The 19475-nt window shown below is 37.9% G+C and overlaps 1 protein-coding gene across 1 annotated transcript in view; it reads right to left on the bottom strand.

The window, feature by feature from the left end:
- The window catches only part of CMTR1 (cap methyltransferase 1), a 68949-nt gene that overhangs the window by 14757 nt on the left and 34717 nt on the right, over window positions 1–19475 (bottom strand). The window contains exons 9-13 of the mRNA XM_077161659.1: window positions 19007–19205; window positions 18051–18169; window positions 15927–16023; window positions 15463–15595; window positions 14593–14772 (exon numbers count right to left, since the gene is read on the bottom strand). Of these exons, the coding sequence (XP_077017774.1) occupies window positions 14593–14772; window positions 15463–15595; window positions 15927–16023; window positions 18051–18169; window positions 19007–19205 (728 nt within the window). The remainder of the gene's footprint in view (window positions 1–14592; window positions 14773–15462; window positions 15596–15926; window positions 16024–18050; window positions 18170–19006; window positions 19206–19475) is intronic.

The raw sequence follows: 19475 nt of genomic DNA, 5'->3' as shown, positions 1-19475 counted from the left end.
GCAGGATAAGAAAAACAGAGTCCAGAGACTTCACAGGAAAGTCTTTCAACCTGCTGGGTCTCACCCTCAGGGAAAACTGACACAGGTGACTCTTTCCTCCTGACAGGAGGCCAGTTTGTTCTGGGAAAATCAGGCTGGGGTCTATAATACCTAAGTAGACCTTCCTAAGGGTAGGGGGGAAAAGGCACCATACAAGCAGGGCAAGAAACAAGAAAACAAGAACTGAAAAAGTCTCCTCTGTTAAACAAAACCTAAGCTAAAGGTCCAGAAAAAGCTGAACTGAATGTCAAAGAACAGATAGACAACAAATTCATCCAGCAAGAAAACCCTAGGTAAAAGAAGTGAAAGCAATCTCCAGAATAAATGAATTAAGGTAAGTAAATGCCTAGACACCAGCAAAAAATAACAAATCACACTAGAAAAACTGAAGATATGGCCCAGTCAAAAGAATAAACCAACAATTCAAATGAGATATAGGAGCTGAAACAATTAATTCAGAATATACGAACAGACATGGAAAACCTCATCAAAACCAAATCAATGAATTGAGGGAGGATATAAAGAAGGCAAGGAATGAACAAAAAGAAGAAATCGAAAGTCTGAAAAAAATCACAGAACTTATGAGAATGAAAGGCACAGTAGAAGAGACGAAAAAAACAACAGAAAACTACAATGGTAGATTTCGAGACACAAAAGATAGGATCAGTGAACTGGAGGACGGAACATCTGAAATCCGACAAGAAAAAGAAACTATAGGGAAAAAAATGGAAAAATATGAGCAGGGACTCAGGGAATTGAATGATAACATGAAGCGCACGAATATACATGTTGTGGGTGTCCCAGAAGAAGAAGAGAAGGGAAAAGGAGGAGAAAAACTAGAGGGAGGAAATTATCACTGAAAATTTCCCAACCCTTATGAAAGATTTAAAATTACAGATCCAAGAAGTGCAGCATACTCCAAAGAGAATAGATCCAAATAGACATGCTCCAAGACACTTACTAATCAGAATGTCAGAGGTCAAAGAGAAAGAGAGAATCTTGAAAGCAGCAAGAGAAAAGCAATCCATCACCTACAAGGGAAGCCCAATAAGACTTTGCGTACATGTCTCAGCAGAAACCATGGAGGCGAAACCACAGTGGGATAATATATTTAAATTACTAAAAGAGAAAAACTGCCAACAAAGAATTCTATATCCAGCAAAACTGTCCTTGAAAAATGAGGGAGAAATTAAAACATTTTCAGACAAAAAGTCACTGAGAGAATTTGTGACCAAGAGACCAGCTCTGCAAGAAATACTAAAGGGAGCACTAGAGACAGATATGAAAAGACAAAACAGAGAGGTATGGAGAAGAGTGTAGAAAGGAAGACTATGAGTAAAGGTAAAAGGAAGGAAAATTAGACATGACATATAAAATCCAAAAGGCAAAATGGTAGAAGAAAGCACTACCCATACAGTAATAACACTAAAGGTTAATGGATTAAACTCCCCAATCAAAAGACACAGACTGGCAGAATGGATTAAAAAACATGACCCATCTACATGCTGTCTACAGGAAACACATCTTAGACCCAAGGATAAACATAGGTTGAAAGTGAACGGTTGGAAAAGCTATTTCATGCACATAACAATCAGAAAAGAGCAGGAGTATCTATACTAATATCCAACAAAGTAGACTTCAAATGTAAAACAGTTAAAAGAGACAAAGAAGGACACTAGGTATTAATAAAAGGAACAATTCAGTATGAAGACATAACAATCACAAATATTTATGCACCGAACCAGAATGCTCCAAAATACATGCAGCAAACACTGAAAACACTGAAAAGAGAAACAGACACATCTACCATAATAGTTGGAGACTTCAATTCCCAACTTTTATCAATAGACAGAACATCTAGACAAAGGATCAATAAAGAAACAGAATTTGAATAATACAATAAATGAGCTAGACTTAACAGACATTTATAGGACATTACACCCTACAACAGCAGGATACACCTTTTTCTCAAATGCTCATGGATCATTCTCAAAGATAGTCCATATGCTGGGTCACAGAGCAAGTCTCAATAAATTTAAAAAGACTGAAATCACACTAAACACTTTCTCAGATCACAAAGGAATGAGCCTGGAAATCAATAATAGGCAGAGTGCCAGAAAATTCACAAATATGTGGAGGCTCAACAACACACTCTTAAACAATCAGTGGGTCAAGAAAGAAATTACAAGAGAAATCAGTAAATATCTCAAGGCAAATGAAAATGAAAAACACAACATATCAAAACTTATGGGACGCAACAAAGGCAGTGCTAAGAGGGAAATGTATTGCCATAAATGCCTATATCAAAAAAGAAGAAAGGGCAAAAATCAAGGAATTAATTGTCCACTTGGAAGAAGTAGAGAAAGAACAGCAAACTAACTGTTCTTACCTTTACTAAGACAGGCAAGCAAAAGGAAAGAAATAATGAAGATTAGAGCAGAAATAAATGAAATTGAGAACATGAAAACAATTGAGAAAATCAATAAAATCAGAAGCTGGTTTTATGAGAAAATCAATTAAGATGGATGGACCCTTAGCAAGATTGACAAAAAGAAGAAGAGAGAGGATGCAAATAAATAAGATCAGAACTGGAAGAGGAGACATAACCACTGACCCCACAGAAATAAAGGAAGTAATGACGGGACACTATGAACAACTTTATGCTAATAAATATAACAATGTAGATGAAATAGACAAATTCCTAGAAAGGCATGAACAACCAACTCTGACTCGAGAAGAAATAGACAACCTCAACAAACCAATCACAAGTAAAGAAATGAATCAGTCATTAAAAAGCTCCCCAAAAAGAGAAGTCCAGGATCAGATGGCTTCACATGTGAATTCTACCAAGCAGTCAAGAAAAAATTAGTACCAATCCTGCTCAAACTCTTCAAAAAAATTAAATAGGAGGGAAGGCTACCTAACTCATTCTACGAAGCCAACATCACCCTCATACCAAAGCCAGACAAAGATTACAAAAAAACAACAGACCAATCTCTCTAATGAATATAGATGCAAAAATCCTCAACAAAATTCTAGCAAATCAAATCCAGCAACACATTAAAAAAATTATACATCATGACCAAGTAGTAGTTATCCCAGGCATGCAAGGATGGTTCAACATAAAATCAATTAAAGTAATACACCATATCAACAAATCAAAGCAGAAAAACCACGATTGTCTCAATTGATGCAGAAAAGGCATTTGACAAAATTCAACATCCTTTCCTGTTGAAAACACTTCAAAGGATAGGAATACAAGGGAATTTCCTTAAAATGATAAAGGGAATATATGAAAAACCCACAGCTAATATCGTCCTCAACGGGTAAAAGCTGAAAACTTTCCCCCTAAGATCAGGAGCAAGACAAGGATGTCCAGTATCACCACTTTTATTCAACATTGTGTTGGAAGTTCTAGCCAGAGCAATTAGACAAGAAAAAAAATACAAGGCATCAAAACTGGAAAGGAAGAAGTAAAACTATCACTGTTTGCAGATGATATGGTTCTATATGTTGAAAACCCCGAAAAATCCACAGCAAAACTACAAGAACTAAAAAACGAGTACAGCAAAGTGGCAGGTTACAAGATCAACACTCAAAAATCTATAGTGTTTCTATATACTAGCGATGAACAATCTGAGGGGGAAATCAAGAAACAAATTCCATTCATAATTGTAACCAAAAGAATAAAATATTTAGGAATAAATTTAACTAAAGAGACAAAAGACCTATACAAAGAAAACTACAAGAAATTGTTAAAAGAAATCACAGAAGACCTAAATAGATGGAAAGACATACTGTGTTCATGGATTGGAAGACAAAATATAGTTAAGATGTCAATTCTACCTAAATTGATTTACAGATTCTATGCAATACCAATTAAAACCCCAACAATTTACTTTTCAGAAATAGAAAAACCAATAACCAAATTTATCTGGAAGGCCAGGGTGCCCCAAATAGTTAAAAGTATCCTGAGGAAGAAAAATGAAGTTGGAGGTCTCATGCTACCTGACTTTAAGGCGTATTATGAAGCTATAGTGGTCAAAACAGCATGGTACTGGCATAAAGATAGATATACTGACCAATGGAATAGAAAAGAGTGTGCAGATATAGACCCTCTCATCTATGGACAACTGATCTTTGATAAGGCAGTCAAGCCAACTCACCTGGAACAGAACAGTCTCTTCAATAAATGGGGCCTAGGGAACTGGATATCCATATGTAAAAGAATGAAAGAGGACCCATATCTCATACCCTATATAAAAGTTAACTCAAAATGGATCAAACACCTAAACATTAGATCTAAGACCATAAAACTGCTAGAATAAAATATAGGGAAATATCTTATAAATCTTACACTTGGAGGCGGTTTTATAGACCTTACACCCAAAGCAAGAGCACTGAAGAAATAAATAAATAAATGGGAACTCCTCAAAATTAAACACTTTTGCGCATCAAAGAACTTAATCAAGAAAGTAAAAAGACAGCCCACACAATGGGAGACAATATTTGGAAACGACATATCAGATAAAGGTCTACTATCCAGAATTTATAAAGAGATAGTTCAACTCAACAACAAAAAGACAGCCAATCCAATTACAAAATGGGAAAAAGACTTGAACAGACACTTCTCAGAAGAGGAAATACAAATGGCCAAAAGGCACATGAAGAGATGCTCAACTTCCCTGGCCATTAGAGAAATGCAAATCAAAACCACAATAAGATATCATCTCACACCCAACAGAATGGCCATTATCAACAAAACAGAAAATGACAACTGCTGGAGAGTATGCGGAGAAAGAGGCACACTGATCCATTGTTGGTGGCAGTGCCAAACGGTACAACTGCTGTGGAAGGCAGTTTGGCGGTTCCTCAAAAAGCTAAATATAGAATTGCCATATGACCTGGCAATACCATTGCTAGGTATCTACTCAGAGAACATGAGGGCAAGGACACAGATGGACATTTGCACACCAATGTTTATAGTACCATTATTTGCAATTGCAAAGAGATGGAAACAGCCAAAATGTCCATCAACAGACGAGTGGCTAAACAAACTGGTATAAAACCTATGATGGACTATTATGCAGCTTTAAGACAGAATAAAGTTATGAAGCTTGCAACAACCTGGATGAACCTTAAGGACATTATGTTGAGTGAGATTAGCCAAAAACAAAAGGACAAATACTGTATGGTCTCACTGATATGAACTGACATTAGTGTATAAACTTGGAATATTTCGTTGGTAACAGAGACCATCAGGAGATAGAAATAGGGTAAGATTGGGTAATTGGAGCTGAAGGGATACAGACTGTGCAACAGCACTGAATATAAAAACTCAGAAATGGACAGCACAGTACTACCTAACTGTAATACAATTATGTTAGAACACTGAATGAAGCTGCATGTGAGAATGATAGAGGGAGGAGGGCTGGGGGCATAAATGAAATCACAAAGAAAGACAGATGATAAAGATTGAGATGATATAAGCTAGGAATGCCTAGAGTGTATAATGATAATATTTTTAAATTTCAACTTATGTGTGAGACTAAAGCAAAAAATGTTTATTTGGTACAAAATTTATATTTTGACTAGTGCATTTCCTAATATAACTTATGTAGATAGCTTGGTTGAACAACATAAGTACATGGAACCTTGAGTAGGGCATAAGATTTTGTGGGTTTGTCCAGAGTGATACCCCAATAAATCCCAGAGTGATTTTAACAGTGAATAAATAAGTATTTGCAAAGTCCCCTTCGAGGAATGGTGAGAAAGGGGGGAATTTCAATTTCCCCAAGTGGAGAATTCTTGATATTCTCACAAGCAGAGTGGACAACCAAAGCTATAGGCTGAGCCCCCAGTCTTGGGGGTTGTTCATATGAAATTTAATCCCACAATGGATAGGTCAAGCCTACTTAAAATTAGGCCTAAGAGTCACCCCCCAAGAGAGCCTCTTTTGTTGCTCAGATGTGGCCTCTCTCTCCAGCCAATACAACAAGCAAACTCACCATCCTCCCCGTCTGTGTGGGACATGACTCCCAGGGGTGTGGACCTTCCTGGCAACGTGGGACAGAAATCCTAGAATGAGCTGAGACTCAGCATCAAGGGATTGAGAAAACCTCGACCAAAAGGGGGAAGAGGGAAATGAGACAAAGTGTCAATGGCTGAGAGATTCCAAACAGAGACGAGAGGTTATCCTGGAGGTTATTCTTACACATTAAGTAGATATCACCTTGTTATCCAAGATGCAACAGAGAGGCTGGAGGGAACTGCCTGAAAATGTAGAGCTGTGTTCCAGTAGCCATGATTCTTGATGATGATAATATGATATAGCTTCACAGTGTGACTGTGTGATTGTGAAAACCTTGTGTCTGATGCTCCTTTTATCTACCTTGTCAACAGATGAGTAGAACATATAGAATAAAAATAAATAATAGGGGGAACAAATGCTAAAATAAATACAGTTTGAAATGCTAGTGATCAATGAAAGGGAGGGAGGGGTAAGGGGTATGGTATGTATAATTTTTTTCTTCTGTTTTCATTTTATTTCTTTTTCTGAATTGATGCAAATGTTCTAAGAAATGATCATGATGATGAATATGCAACTATGTGATGATATTGTAAATTACTGATTATATATGTAGAACGGAATGATTATATGTTAGGATTGTTTGTTTCTTTGTTGTCATATATATTTTTTTAATTTAAAAATTAAAAAAAGAAAGAAAATACTGGCAGAGCCATCTTCCTCAGAGCTCCAGAAAAAACAGAGGGTTGCAGCACAAGCACTAAACCAAGAAAGCACAGCTTAAAAATGACATTGGCAGCTATGGTACCCTTGTTGACTCCTCTCCAAACCCCTCTCCAGCCCAGGGTGGAGCCAACCTGTACTATCACTAGGTGTCTCTGACCCTATTCAAAGCTGAATGAACTCCATGTATGGACTGTATGTGTGTGAAGATTTCTCAATAAAAATATTTTTAAAAGTAAATATAACTCTACAAAAATAAATATATTCTAATCTAATAATTGTAGAGTAAATATTTTTTAAAAATAAAAAAATATATATCAGTAAGAGGAAGGACATTTGTAAAACAGTATGAACCAACTTGACCAAATTAATATTTATGGAACACTATATACCCAAAGCAGTTGGAATATTCACCAAGATAGATCACGCGATGGGTCATAAACAAGCCTTGATACATTTCAAAGATCAAAATCATAGAGTATGTTCTCTGACTACATGGGATTAAATTATAAGACTGAAAGTCCCCCAAATATTTGGACATTAAATACCATATGTATACAAATAATCAGTGACTCAAAGAACAAATCAAACGAAAGAGAAATTTTAAAATATTTTGTATCATATAATATTGAAAACTAGGGAGGTTCAACTAAGACTTTAAAGGAGAATTTATATTATGTAGATAGTTTGATTGAACATCTTAAGTACTTGAAATCTCAGGTAGGACATGAGATTTTGTTGGTTTGTTCAGAGTGATGCCCCGATGAATCCCAGAGTGATTTGATCAGTGAGTGGAAAAGTATTTGCAAAGCCCCCTTCAGAGAATGGTGAGAGCAGGGAGAAATTCAACTTCCCCAAGTTGAATTCTTGATATTCTCACAAGCAGTGTGGACAACCAAAGCTATAGGCTGAGCCCCCAGTCTTGGGGTTTGTTCATATGAAACTTAATCCCACAAAGGATAGGTCAAGTCTACTTAAAATTTAGGCCTAAGAGTCACCCCCAAAAGAGCCTCTTTTGTTGCTCAGATGTGGCCTCTCTCTCCAACCAACACAACGAGCAGTCTCACCACCCTTCCCCTCTCTGTGTGGGAAATGACTCCTAGGGGTGTGGACCTTCCTGGCAACGTGGGACAGAGATCCTGGAATGAGCTGAGACTCAGCATCAAGGGACTGAGAAAAACCCTAGAAGGAGCTGAGAATTAACATCAAGGGATTGAGAGAACCTTTTCGACCAAAGAAGGAAGAGTGAAATGAGACAAACTGTCAATGGCTGAGAGATTCCAAACAGAGTCGAGAGGTTATCCTGGAGGTTATTCTTACGAATTAAGTAGATATCACCTTGTTGTTCAAGATGTAGTGGAGAGGCTGGAGGGAACTGTCTGAAAATGTAGAGCTGTGATCCAGTATGGATCAAGAAACCATCATGTTTCTTGATGATGATTGAACAATGATATAGCTTTCACAATGGGACTCTGTGAATGTGAAAACCTTATGTCTGATGCTCCTTTTATCTACCTTGTCAACAAAGGAGTAGAACATATGGAATAAAAATAAATAACAGGGGGAACTTATGTTAAAATAAATTTACTTTGAAATGCTAGTGATAAATGAAAGCGAGGGGTAAGGGGTATGGTATGTATAATCTTTTTTTTCTCTGTTATCGTTTTATTTCTTTTTCTGTTGTCTTTATTTCTTTTTCTAAATCGATGCAAATGTTCTAAGAAATGATGAATATGCAACTATGTGATGATATTAAGAATTACTGATTGTATATGTAGAATGTAATGATATCTTAATGTTTTGTTTGTTGTTAATTTTTTAATTATTAAAAAAAGGAGAACTTATAGCATTGAAATCTATACCATTAGAAAAGAAGAAAGTTCTAAAATCAACAAAGCTAGAAAAAGATCAAATTAAGTCCAAAGTAAGTAAAGTAAAGGAAACAATAAAAATAAGAGTAAGTGGGTGCAAGAGTAGTTAAGCCGTACAATTCCTGCCTGCCATGTGGGAGACCCAGGTTCAATTCCTGGCCCATGCACTTTCAAAAAAAATCAACAAATGGTGCTGCAATACAGTATAGCCACAAGTAAAAGGAATGAAATGTGACCCCCCACCATACAGCATACAAAATAATAATAGTAAGAGTGGAACGCCATAAAAAGAGACAGACAATAAAGAAAATCAACCAGCTCAGAAGCTGGTTCTTAGGAAGATTAATAAAATTTATAGAAGATTAAAAAAATTAATAAGATTTAAGATTTTAAATCTGATTGAGGGATGGAAAATGGAATTTCATTGACAACATCTGGGAATTCTCTTCTCCCCCAAGGAAATAAATAAGTATTTGCGCTGTAATTAGCTTTATTTTTTTTCCCCTTTCTTTACCAGGGGCAGCCTGCTAATGGGCATGGGTTTTTTCTTTTATACAATTTTATTAACATATATATCTACATATCATATATAATCATAGAAAGTGTACAATCAGTGGTTCGCCATATCATCATATAGCTTTGCATTTATCATCACAATCAATTTTTGAACATTTTCATTACTCAAAAAAGGAAAAAAGAATAAAAGTAAAAAAAAACACCCAAAACATCCCATATGCCTCATCTCCCCCACTGTTTGTTTATTTTTTGTCTTTATTTTCTTACTGCTCATACACTGGATAAAGGAAGTGTCAGTCACAAGGTTCTCATATTCACACAGTCACACCTTAAAAGCTACATAGTTATACAATCATCTTCAAGAATCAAGGGTATTGGATTACAGTTCAACAGTATTAGGTATTTCCCTCTAGCTACTTGGGCATGGGTTTTTTTTTTGGGGGGGTGATGAAAATATTGGGTAGTGATGATTACTGCACAACTCTGTGAATATACTAAAAACCACAGAACTGTGCACTTTAAAGGAGTGATTTTTATGGCGTGTGAATTACGTCTCAATAAAGCTATTATAATTTTTTAAAATTTTACAATTAAGGTCTAATAAAAGATTGTAGAATCCTGGCCAATGGCCATTAAAAAAAAGATTTAAGAGAGAAAACACAAATTAACCAATATAAAGAATGAGAGAAGGAATATTAGAGATCCTACAGACATCGAAGGATAATAAGGGGATATTATGAACAACTTTACGCCAATAAATTTAACACCTTAAATAAAATGGACAAATTAATTAAAGAACATAAATTCATTGAAAACACAACAAGAAAAAAAAGTCTGAAGAGCCCTGTATCTGTGAAGATAATGAATTTTAAAACTTTCCAAAATGCAAACTGCAGGATGCTTCACTCGTAAATTCCATCAACTATTTAATAAGGGGACAAAACTACCAATTTTACATAAATTATTTCAGAAAACAGAAAAAGAGGAAACACTTCCCAAGTCATTTTGTGAGACCAGCATAACCCTGATATTAAAATCAGACAAGGACTTTGAAACACAAATTTAAAGACCAATATCCCTCATGAACAAAATATTAGCAAATAAAATACAACAATATAAAAAAGTGATGTGTCCTGACTAAATGCAAGTTTGGCTTATCATTTGCAAACCAGTCAATATAATCTACTGCATTTACAGAATAAAGAAGAAAAATGTTATGATAATTTCTACAGATACAGAAAAAGTATTCGACAAAACTAAGTATCCATTTATGAAAAAATCCTCAGCAAACTAAGAATAGAAGGAAAATTTCCAATCTGATAAAGGACCACTACAAAAACCTATAGCTAACATCATACTTACTGGTGAAACATTTACCCTTAAGATCAGGAATAAGGCAAAGATATCTGTTCTTTTCACTTCAACATCGGACTGAAGGTACTAGTCAGTGAAGTAAGGCAAGAAAAAGAAACAAAAGGCATACAAAGTGAGGGAAAAAAAAGTAAAACTGTCTTTATTTGCAGGTGACATGATTATGAATGTAAAAATCTTAAGGAAACTACCAAAATCTACTAGAACTAATAAGCAAATTTAGCACTGTCAGAAGATATACAGTCAATACAAAAATTATCAATTGTATTTCCATGATAAATTGGAAAATAAAATTTTTAAAATACCATTTACATGGCTAAAAAAACACACGAAAAGATGTTCATCTTCATTAGCTATTAGGGAAATGCAAATCAAAACCACAATGAAGTATCATCTCACACCTATTAGAATGGCCACTATTGAACCAGGAAACTATAAGTGCTGGAGAGAATGTGGAGAAAGAGGAACACTTACGGACTGTTAGTGGGAATGTAAAATGTGATAGCCGCTATGGAAAACAGCTTGGCAGTTCCTCAGAAAACTAAATATTGAGTTGCCATATGACTCGGCAATTCCACTATTTGGTATATACCCAGATCTGAAAGCAAGGATTCGACCAGACATCTGTACACCGATATTCACTGAGGTATTATTCCAAGCTGCCAACAGATGGAAAAAATAAAAATGTCCACTAACTGACCAACAGATAAGCAAAATGTGGGATAAACATATGATGGAATATCATTCAGAAGGAATGAGGTCCTGAAGCACATGACAACATGGATGAATCTTGAGGACATAATGCTGAGTGAAATATCAGATACAAAAAGAGAAACAAAAAGAGAAACATTGTCTGATCTTACTAATATGAACTACCTAGAATATGTAAACTCACTCATAAAACAGACTAAAGGTTACCTAGAGACTGTTGGTAGCTAGAGAATGGGGAGCGGTGGCCTAATATGTACAGAATTTTTAACAAGGTTGACCTTAAATGTTTGGAAATGGATAGAGGTGAAGGTTATTAGAATTCTAAGTAATAGAGCTGAACTGCAAGTGAATTTGGTTGAAACGGGTTGTTTAGAGTCATGTATCTCAGATTAACGCTGCAAATATATATGTTATTTTGTGAACTAGTACAAAAGTACAATGTTTTTACAAAGAGTTAATAATAGGGTGGTATGTGGTGAAAAATTACCTACTGCAAGTTACATACTATAGTTAACAGTAATACCTCAGTATTCTTTCATCAACAGAAACAGGTATAGTACACCAATACTAGGGGTCAATGGGGGTCTATAATAGGGGAGAATAAGGGGCAAGGGGTATATTGGGTTTTCTAATGTCTATCTGTTATTTTCTTTTTGCAGCAATGAAAATGGTCTAAGAATGTGATAATGACTACATAACTAGGTAATGATACTGAGACAATGACTGTATACTATGGATGGATTATTTGGTATGTGACTCTCTCTTAATAAAATCTGTAGTTAAAAAAAATACCATTTTCAATAGCATCCAAACCCAAAAAAATTCTTAGGGACAAAGTTAACGAAAGAGGTTTAAGACCATTATACTTAAAACTATAAAACATTGCTGAGAGAATTAAAGACAACCTAAATAAATGGACAGATATTTCTTATTCATGCATTGGAAGATTCAATATTGTTAAGATGCCCATTCTTTCCAATATGATCTATAAATTCAATGTAATCCCTGTCAAAACTCCAGCAGGCTTTTCTAAAAACAGACAAGCTGATTCTAAAATGTATATGGAAATGCAAAAAATCTAGACTAGCCAAAACAATCTGTAAAAGAATAAAAGTAGAGAACGTATACTACCTATCCTTAAGACTTTTTTCAAGGTCTGGTAATCAAGAAAGTATAGTACTACCAAAAGGATAAACAAACAAATGGAACAGAAGAGAGCCCAGGAACAGATTCAAATTTATCAGTCAAATAATTTTCAAAGTGCCAAAGCAATTAAATGGGAAAAGGAAAATCTTTTCAGCGAATGGTGAAGGAACAACTGGATAACTGTGGAAAAATAACCTCGAAGCCTATGTCACTATACACAGAAATTAATTTCAGGTGGACCACAGACCAAAACATAAAAACTAAAACTATAAAACTTCTTGATGAAAACATAAGGGAATATTTTCATGAGCCTGGTGTTGGCAAAGATTTTCTAGAAAGAACACAAAAATCACCAAAGAACACAAAAATCACCAACCAAATAAAAAAACTGATTAGTCTTTGTCATCAAAATTTAAAACAACAAACAGAAGAAATTTTTTTAAAAATAAAAACAAAAACAAAAAACCTACAGAAATCTTAAAACCTTAGTTTTTCAAAAGATACCATCAGGAAAATGAACAGGCAAGTCTCAGACTAGGGAAAAATATTCACAATATCTATATTTGACACGGGATTTATATCTAGAATATATAAATAATTTCTACAACTTAATATAAAGACAAGTTAATTTTTAAAAATAGTCAAAAGGCTTGAACAGATACTTCATAAAAGAAGATATACAAATAGATAACAAGCATACAAATAAAAAGGTTCAGCATCATTAGTCATCACAGAATTGCAAATGAAATGACAATGAGGTAATACCCCACCCACTAGAATGGCCAAAGTGAAAAGACTGAGGACACCAAATGTTGGCAAGGATGTAGAGCTATCAGAACGCTCATATTTTGCTGGAGGGAGTATAAAATGGTACAGCTGCTTTATAAAACTATATGGCCTTATTAAAAAGTTAAACACACATCTATTTACCCTACGACCCAAGCATTTACACTTTAAAGAGAAATGAAAATAACTGTCCACCAAAAACCTCATATAAGAATGTTTCTGGCAGATTTATTCATAACAGCTGCAAAAAGAAATAGTACATGTCTATTAACAGAAAGAAGAATAAATTGTGGTATATCCATAAATGGAATGTTACTCAGCCATAAAAAGGAACAAACTAATGCAACACGAGTGAATCTCAAAAGCATTATACATTATACCACCCTGATGCCCAGCATCTCTACCAAGAGGGTAGAGTGCATGAAGCAGCATACCGTGGAAAGTTAAAATACTGTGTGATGCTGAAAGAGCAGGAAACAGCAGAATATGGATGACTCTGAAAATAAAGACTTCACCTTTTTCATTCTTCAGGGTCACCCAAACCTTCAAACACTTGGAATTGGAACTTTAAATATGGCCTTCCCAGCACCTGTTTGGCTCCCTAAAAGAACACTTTCAACTGATCCACTGCTACCACACGACCCTTCAAACTACTTAAAAAAACCTTTCTCTAATCCATGCCCGTTCAGAGAACAATTGAGCCAACTATCCCACAACTTTAAATTATTGCCACCAAAAGGAAGGGAGGGAGGGACAATTAAAGGTTAAAACAAAACCAAAAAATCTAGTATTCAGATACTGTCAGGGGAACTCATGAACTGGCAAAAGTTTTAGCATCAAAAACTCCCAAAATATATTACATATTTGCTTTCCAGCATCTCCCACCTTCAGACAGCCTTCAGATAGAGGACTTCAAAAGGCAACAGCCATGATGGCCTTTTACAAACAGAAGCAATTAAAGGGAAGTTACTTCTGTCCCCAGGTACACAGGATGGGGCTATTCTCTCAGGTTTCACCTTCTCTCAGGCTCCTGTGGACAGGGCCATGCTGCCAGCCAGGCTCTCACCTGTCACCCTTGAGATGGGGCATGGAAGCAGGATAAGAGTCCCCAAGGTAACCAAACACCAGGAAGCCCTGATACCAGCAGACCAATCCCAGTTCCCAATTTGTCAAAGCTGACAACATGATATCAAAAGCCAGTCATTGGGTGGGCAATGGTGGCGTAGTGGCAGAGTTCTCGCCTGCCATGCCAGTGACCCAGTTTCAACTCCCAGTGCCTGCCCATGTGGGGCGATGGGGGATGCCAGTCATTTATTTGGTCTTTAATCGCCTTGTCTTTCTTGATACTCCAGTGTTACCAGCAAAAAATAATAATAAAAAAAAAGCACCCAGTTTGCTTACCTCTCATTGGACCGGATCATGTAATCAGTAAACTCATGGTCTCCCTTAATCACCTCCAAGGGGACCACAGAGTTGACGTCTAAATCGGTGTTCCGCAGCTGGTTGAGTTTAATATTCACTGAGAAGAGGTACTCCCGCACATCGTCTATGCCCACCTTCAGGCCCTTGCACACCACATACCTAGCAAGAGATATCCCATCACTCCATGGAGCAAGAACTTCCTTCAAACACATTCCTTTTACCCCTAGTCATTGCCTGTTCAGCCCTAGGTTTGTGTGCAAAGAACAGCACAGACTGCTGCAAAATTCTCCTCAAATCATTCCTTTTTATGTTAGGTTGTATTTCTACTCTTTGAGCAATGCTTCCCAACTGACCTGTACCATGTTGGCTACATCACCATCACCTGGGGAGTCTGCTAAATTGGCAAACCTAAAGAATCACACTCTCCAGGGATGGGCCCCAGAAATCTTGAATTTAACAAGTCACCAGGAAATTTGGACTGGCCGTGTCTTTTCTCATGCCATATGTACCTTCCATGCTACCACCTGGGATGCCAGTGGTGCCTATGATTGGCAGCCTTTTTAATCTCTTCACAGTACATCCCTATCATTGGTCACCTTATCCCTCTTGGGCCAAGCCACGAATCCCCATATAAGTGTGGTGAATAAGACATGTGGGAGGAGGCAGAGGTTGAAGTGACATTATCATGGGACCAACAAAATCCAAGAATCCTGTCTTCCAGTAGTTCTAATCATGTCCTAAACTCAAGATTTTAAATGTAGTTTGAGAGATCATGCCAGGGAGATGGACCAAGATTTGCTGTTCTGGTGTTTAGCCAATTAGTTTGGCTAAAAGAGACGAAGGCCTTACCTCTCTGAGTTGGCAGGACGGCTGGTAATTGGCTTAAAGAGACATACTCGTTCAAAGCAGCAGTACAGCAGGTAGATGAGTCCCACACTGAATGGCGTGAACAGGTCAAAGGTTTTACAGATGAAGTGGCCTCCTGGATCAGACAGAAAAACACTAACAGCAGTCAGTTGGTTCTATTCCAGGAGGTGGGTAAGGGCCTCAGGAAGCAAATGTGACAAAATCAGGGAACCAGAATCTGGGTCCATTAAAAGTCTTAGGCAATTTAAGAGGGAGAATCTGACAGAGGGACTTTGGGGATACTACAGCCCATTCTGACCTAAATTTCTCATTTAGCTACTCGTAACCTGATATAAACAGACTATTTTGTTTTTTTTTTTTAATTTCCAAGCCAACCCTGTATATGCTCTTGTCCAAAAGGGCCTCTAGTGGGTCCAGGGATAAGGAGACAGCTGAGGAAGTGTCACCTGTCCGGACAACGGACAGCGCCATGAGGAACTGACATAGCAGCAACTGCTTGCTGAGGATCTCCTGTAGGTTCTTCTGCCCCTCCACTGAGAAACCCTGAAACGAAAGCACAAAGACTGGGGTGGGAAACAGAAATGAGGAGAACTGAAAGTAATGTTCCTAGCTCATCTTCATTGAGATATCTTGATCTCCACCATCTCACCAATAAAGAACAGCTTAGGATTTAAATTTAGCAAGGTCATATGGCTGGTTATGGATGGAGACAGTACTAGGACCCAGGTCTAACTGCTGGGATCAGGGCCATTTTCCTGTGCAGCACTCTGATGAAACTAAGTCTGACTTTCAAAGGAGATGGCCTAGAAAATTTCCAAATCATGCAGGAATCCAAGGGAAGAATATGGGAGAACAGAAGTAAAATGCTGGCTTAGTCACAGGCTCTCACAAGAAAGAGAATGCCCTCGTGAGTACCAACAAGACCCAGGGAGTAAGCAGAGTGTGATACTCTGCATGGGCTCACTCAATCACTGTGCTGACCACTGAATAGGGCTCAGTCCGGTGACCAGAGAAAAGTTAACATTACTCTGATAGACACAGTAACCTCTCTCTGTCGACAAAGATTTACTCCTAATAGCATGTTGGCATCCCAACATTATGGACACTCTTCCCTCCAGCAGGCAGGCTCTCTGGCCAGAGAATCTGTTCAAAGAATGTGCACAGATGTTCTGGAGTGGCCTCCTTCTGTGTGAGATTCCAACAGGGAGCAGAGATTCCTACTATATAAACATAAAGAAGGCTGGCCTCTGTTAAGCTAGCTCCAGCCAGGCCAGGTCTCTTTGATCAGCTCTATCAAGGCAATAGCTAAATGATGCAATAAAAAATATTTAGCAAGGTCTTTCAGACTTCCAGATGCTACTCAAAAGGCATGCCTTGCTTATAAGGGGTAATTAAAAAAAAAAAAAAAAAAAAAAGACCCAGGTCACAAGTCTATGTTGCCTAAGCAGAGAGATGATCCATAAGTTTGTAACACAAGTTGCCTCCCGGCAATGGCAGCCTCACAAACACAATCAGACCCCTACAACAGCTCAGCTGAAACAGCCATTCCCTCACATCAAACAGAGATGTGATGTGACACCCCAAGCCTGTCTGTTGCTCTCCTCTTGTGCACAATGCTTTGGTGAGCTAGAGAGTCTTCAGATCCTGTGTTGTCACCCTGCCTTCCTTCCTCCAGTTTTCCACATGGCTACTGTTTGAAAGGCCACTCAAAGAACATCTCTCCAGAGGCTTTTCTCAATGCTAACCACAAGACATTGGGAGCAACTGACACTGTCTGTCCCTCAGGAGGGGTAAGGGGTATGGTATGTATGAGTTTTTCCTTTTCATTTCTTTTTCTGGAATGATGTAAATGTTCTGAGAATGATCATGGTGATGAATATACAACTATGTGATGATACTGTGAGCCACTGATTACACACAATGTATGGAATGTTCATACATTAAGAATGTTCATGTTTGTATGTTGTTTGGTTTTATTAATAAAAATTAAAAAAAAAAACACTCAAAAACTTTTGCTGATAAGAGCTACAGTAGGATCCTCTCTGTGACTCAAGCAGCTGCCCACAGAACAAGGCTCCTTGAATGTTCAAGTTAGCCCAACCACTTAGAGCTTCCTGAGAACTGATTCCCCTGATCTGCTTGCAGCCTTTGGTTGTGTGGTCATTTGTCAGCCTATTTGAGAGGCTTAGGAGTAGCCACACACTGACAGCCTCTGCAATGAGCAGGCTGTCAACAGCACCAAGGTGACAAATAATGGAAGTGTTTTTCCCATTCAGTTTTGTTAGTTCAATTTAGTCATGTCTCCCCATACCATGTCTCACAGCTAGCCATTTGAAGAAATGAGCATGAAGGTTCTACCTTGCTCCAAGCAAAGGTGGTCACAACACAACAGCCTCTACAAAATTATCATAAAACATCTGTATAACAAGAATAAAAACATGCATCCCTACTATTTGAACAGTGACCAACCCACCTTCAGGGCAGCTAAAGGACCAAATAAAACAAAACCTCTCAAACCTCTAAAATAATACATCCCAAAAGTATCACTCTGTGGAAAGAAGATCACCTACCCCATCAGCCATTAAAAAGTGGACACCCTTGCGATCTGTGTTATCCAAAACAAAATTCCGAAAAGCAGTGATGTTCTCTGGGCGCATAATATCTCCATCTCCATCAATCCCACCCTCACCTAATAGGATAAAAGATTCACAGTTAGTTCATCTGTGCTGTGCTCCCAGAAGTCGGAGCAGGGACTCTCTGGGACTGTGTACACAGGTACCAGATGGGCCTTGAAACTTAGAATAAAAGCCCCACTGGGGAGCTTGTCACTGCAGAGCCCATCCCACGAGGCTGCCTGTGGTGATGGACCAGGAGGGAAGAACAGGGTCCATCTCTTATAAACCAGTGTCCAAAAGGAGTTGGCCAGCCAAGAGTCATCAACTGAGACAATTAAGCCTCCTCTGTGGGACTGAAGCTGCATTTATTTAAAGCACCACATTTAGGAACACATACCAATTTTTTGATACATCCTGTTTATTTCTTCCTAAAGAAGACTGTTAAGAATGGACACAGGATCTTTCCTATTGCTAAATCACAACAACTAAGATGGAGCAAATGAACTGAACTGTTTGCTGAATTGTTTGCTATCCAATGCCTTCCATACCAGCACACAGGGCTGGAGATGGGTGTAGAGTTTGCATTTGTTAATAACCTTGCCAGTTCTCAGCCAGAGATCAAGCGGTTTCATCATCTCCTGTCACCACAAGAGAAAAGTGCTCCTGAAAGGAGGAATTAATACGGCTTTGATGAGAGTTTACCAAGTGGAATGTTTAACCTGTATTCTGCAGGCCAGGTTTAAAAGCGCTCAGTCTAGAGGGAATCAAAAGCCTCATGACATTGACTGTGAACCCCAGGTTAAGAGACCAAGAAAAGAAAGTATGGCACATGGATAACAATTGCTTCAGACTTAATGTTCCCATAGAGTGGCCATCCCTCCTACCCCCGAGGCCTTCCTCAGTATCCCTACCATAGTATGGTTCGAAGAGCTCACTGGAGGCTGAGTAGAAGTCCTCCAGCTTGAAGTCGTTAGGGCCCTTCAAAGTCATTCCAAAGCCCTTCGCATGCCACTTCTTCCTCCATAGCACATACTCTGAGAAACCACCTGGACCTGCACAGACGTCAGCAAAGTACAAAAGCTCAGCTTCCCGATCCTTCACCAGTGGCTTCTGCAAAGGCAAATGGAGGACAGGGGAGGAGAGGAAAAAAAGCTCAGTGCTGAAGAGGAAGGAGAATGAAGCCTTTCAGCAAGCACAATGTAGAGCTCCCCCAGGGCCACAATACTCGGGAAATGCATCCTCTGTGATTATCTCCCTGTGAAGTTGTAAAGCCCAACCCAGCCTCAAAATACCCCTAATGTCTTTCACCACCAGGCCTACCTCAGACTCCTAATAAAAATATCTTAATGGATAGCTAAGTGTACGTTTTTAGTCTTTTCC

This window comes from Tamandua tetradactyla, chromosome 5, assembly GCF_023851605.1.
Source record: "Tamandua tetradactyla isolate mTamTet1 chromosome 5, mTamTet1.pri, whole genome shotgun sequence".
Classification (NCBI taxonomy): domain Eukaryota; kingdom Metazoa; phylum Chordata; class Mammalia; order Pilosa; family Myrmecophagidae; genus Tamandua; species Tamandua tetradactyla.
This window is presented reverse-complemented; position numbering and strand designations above follow the sequence as displayed.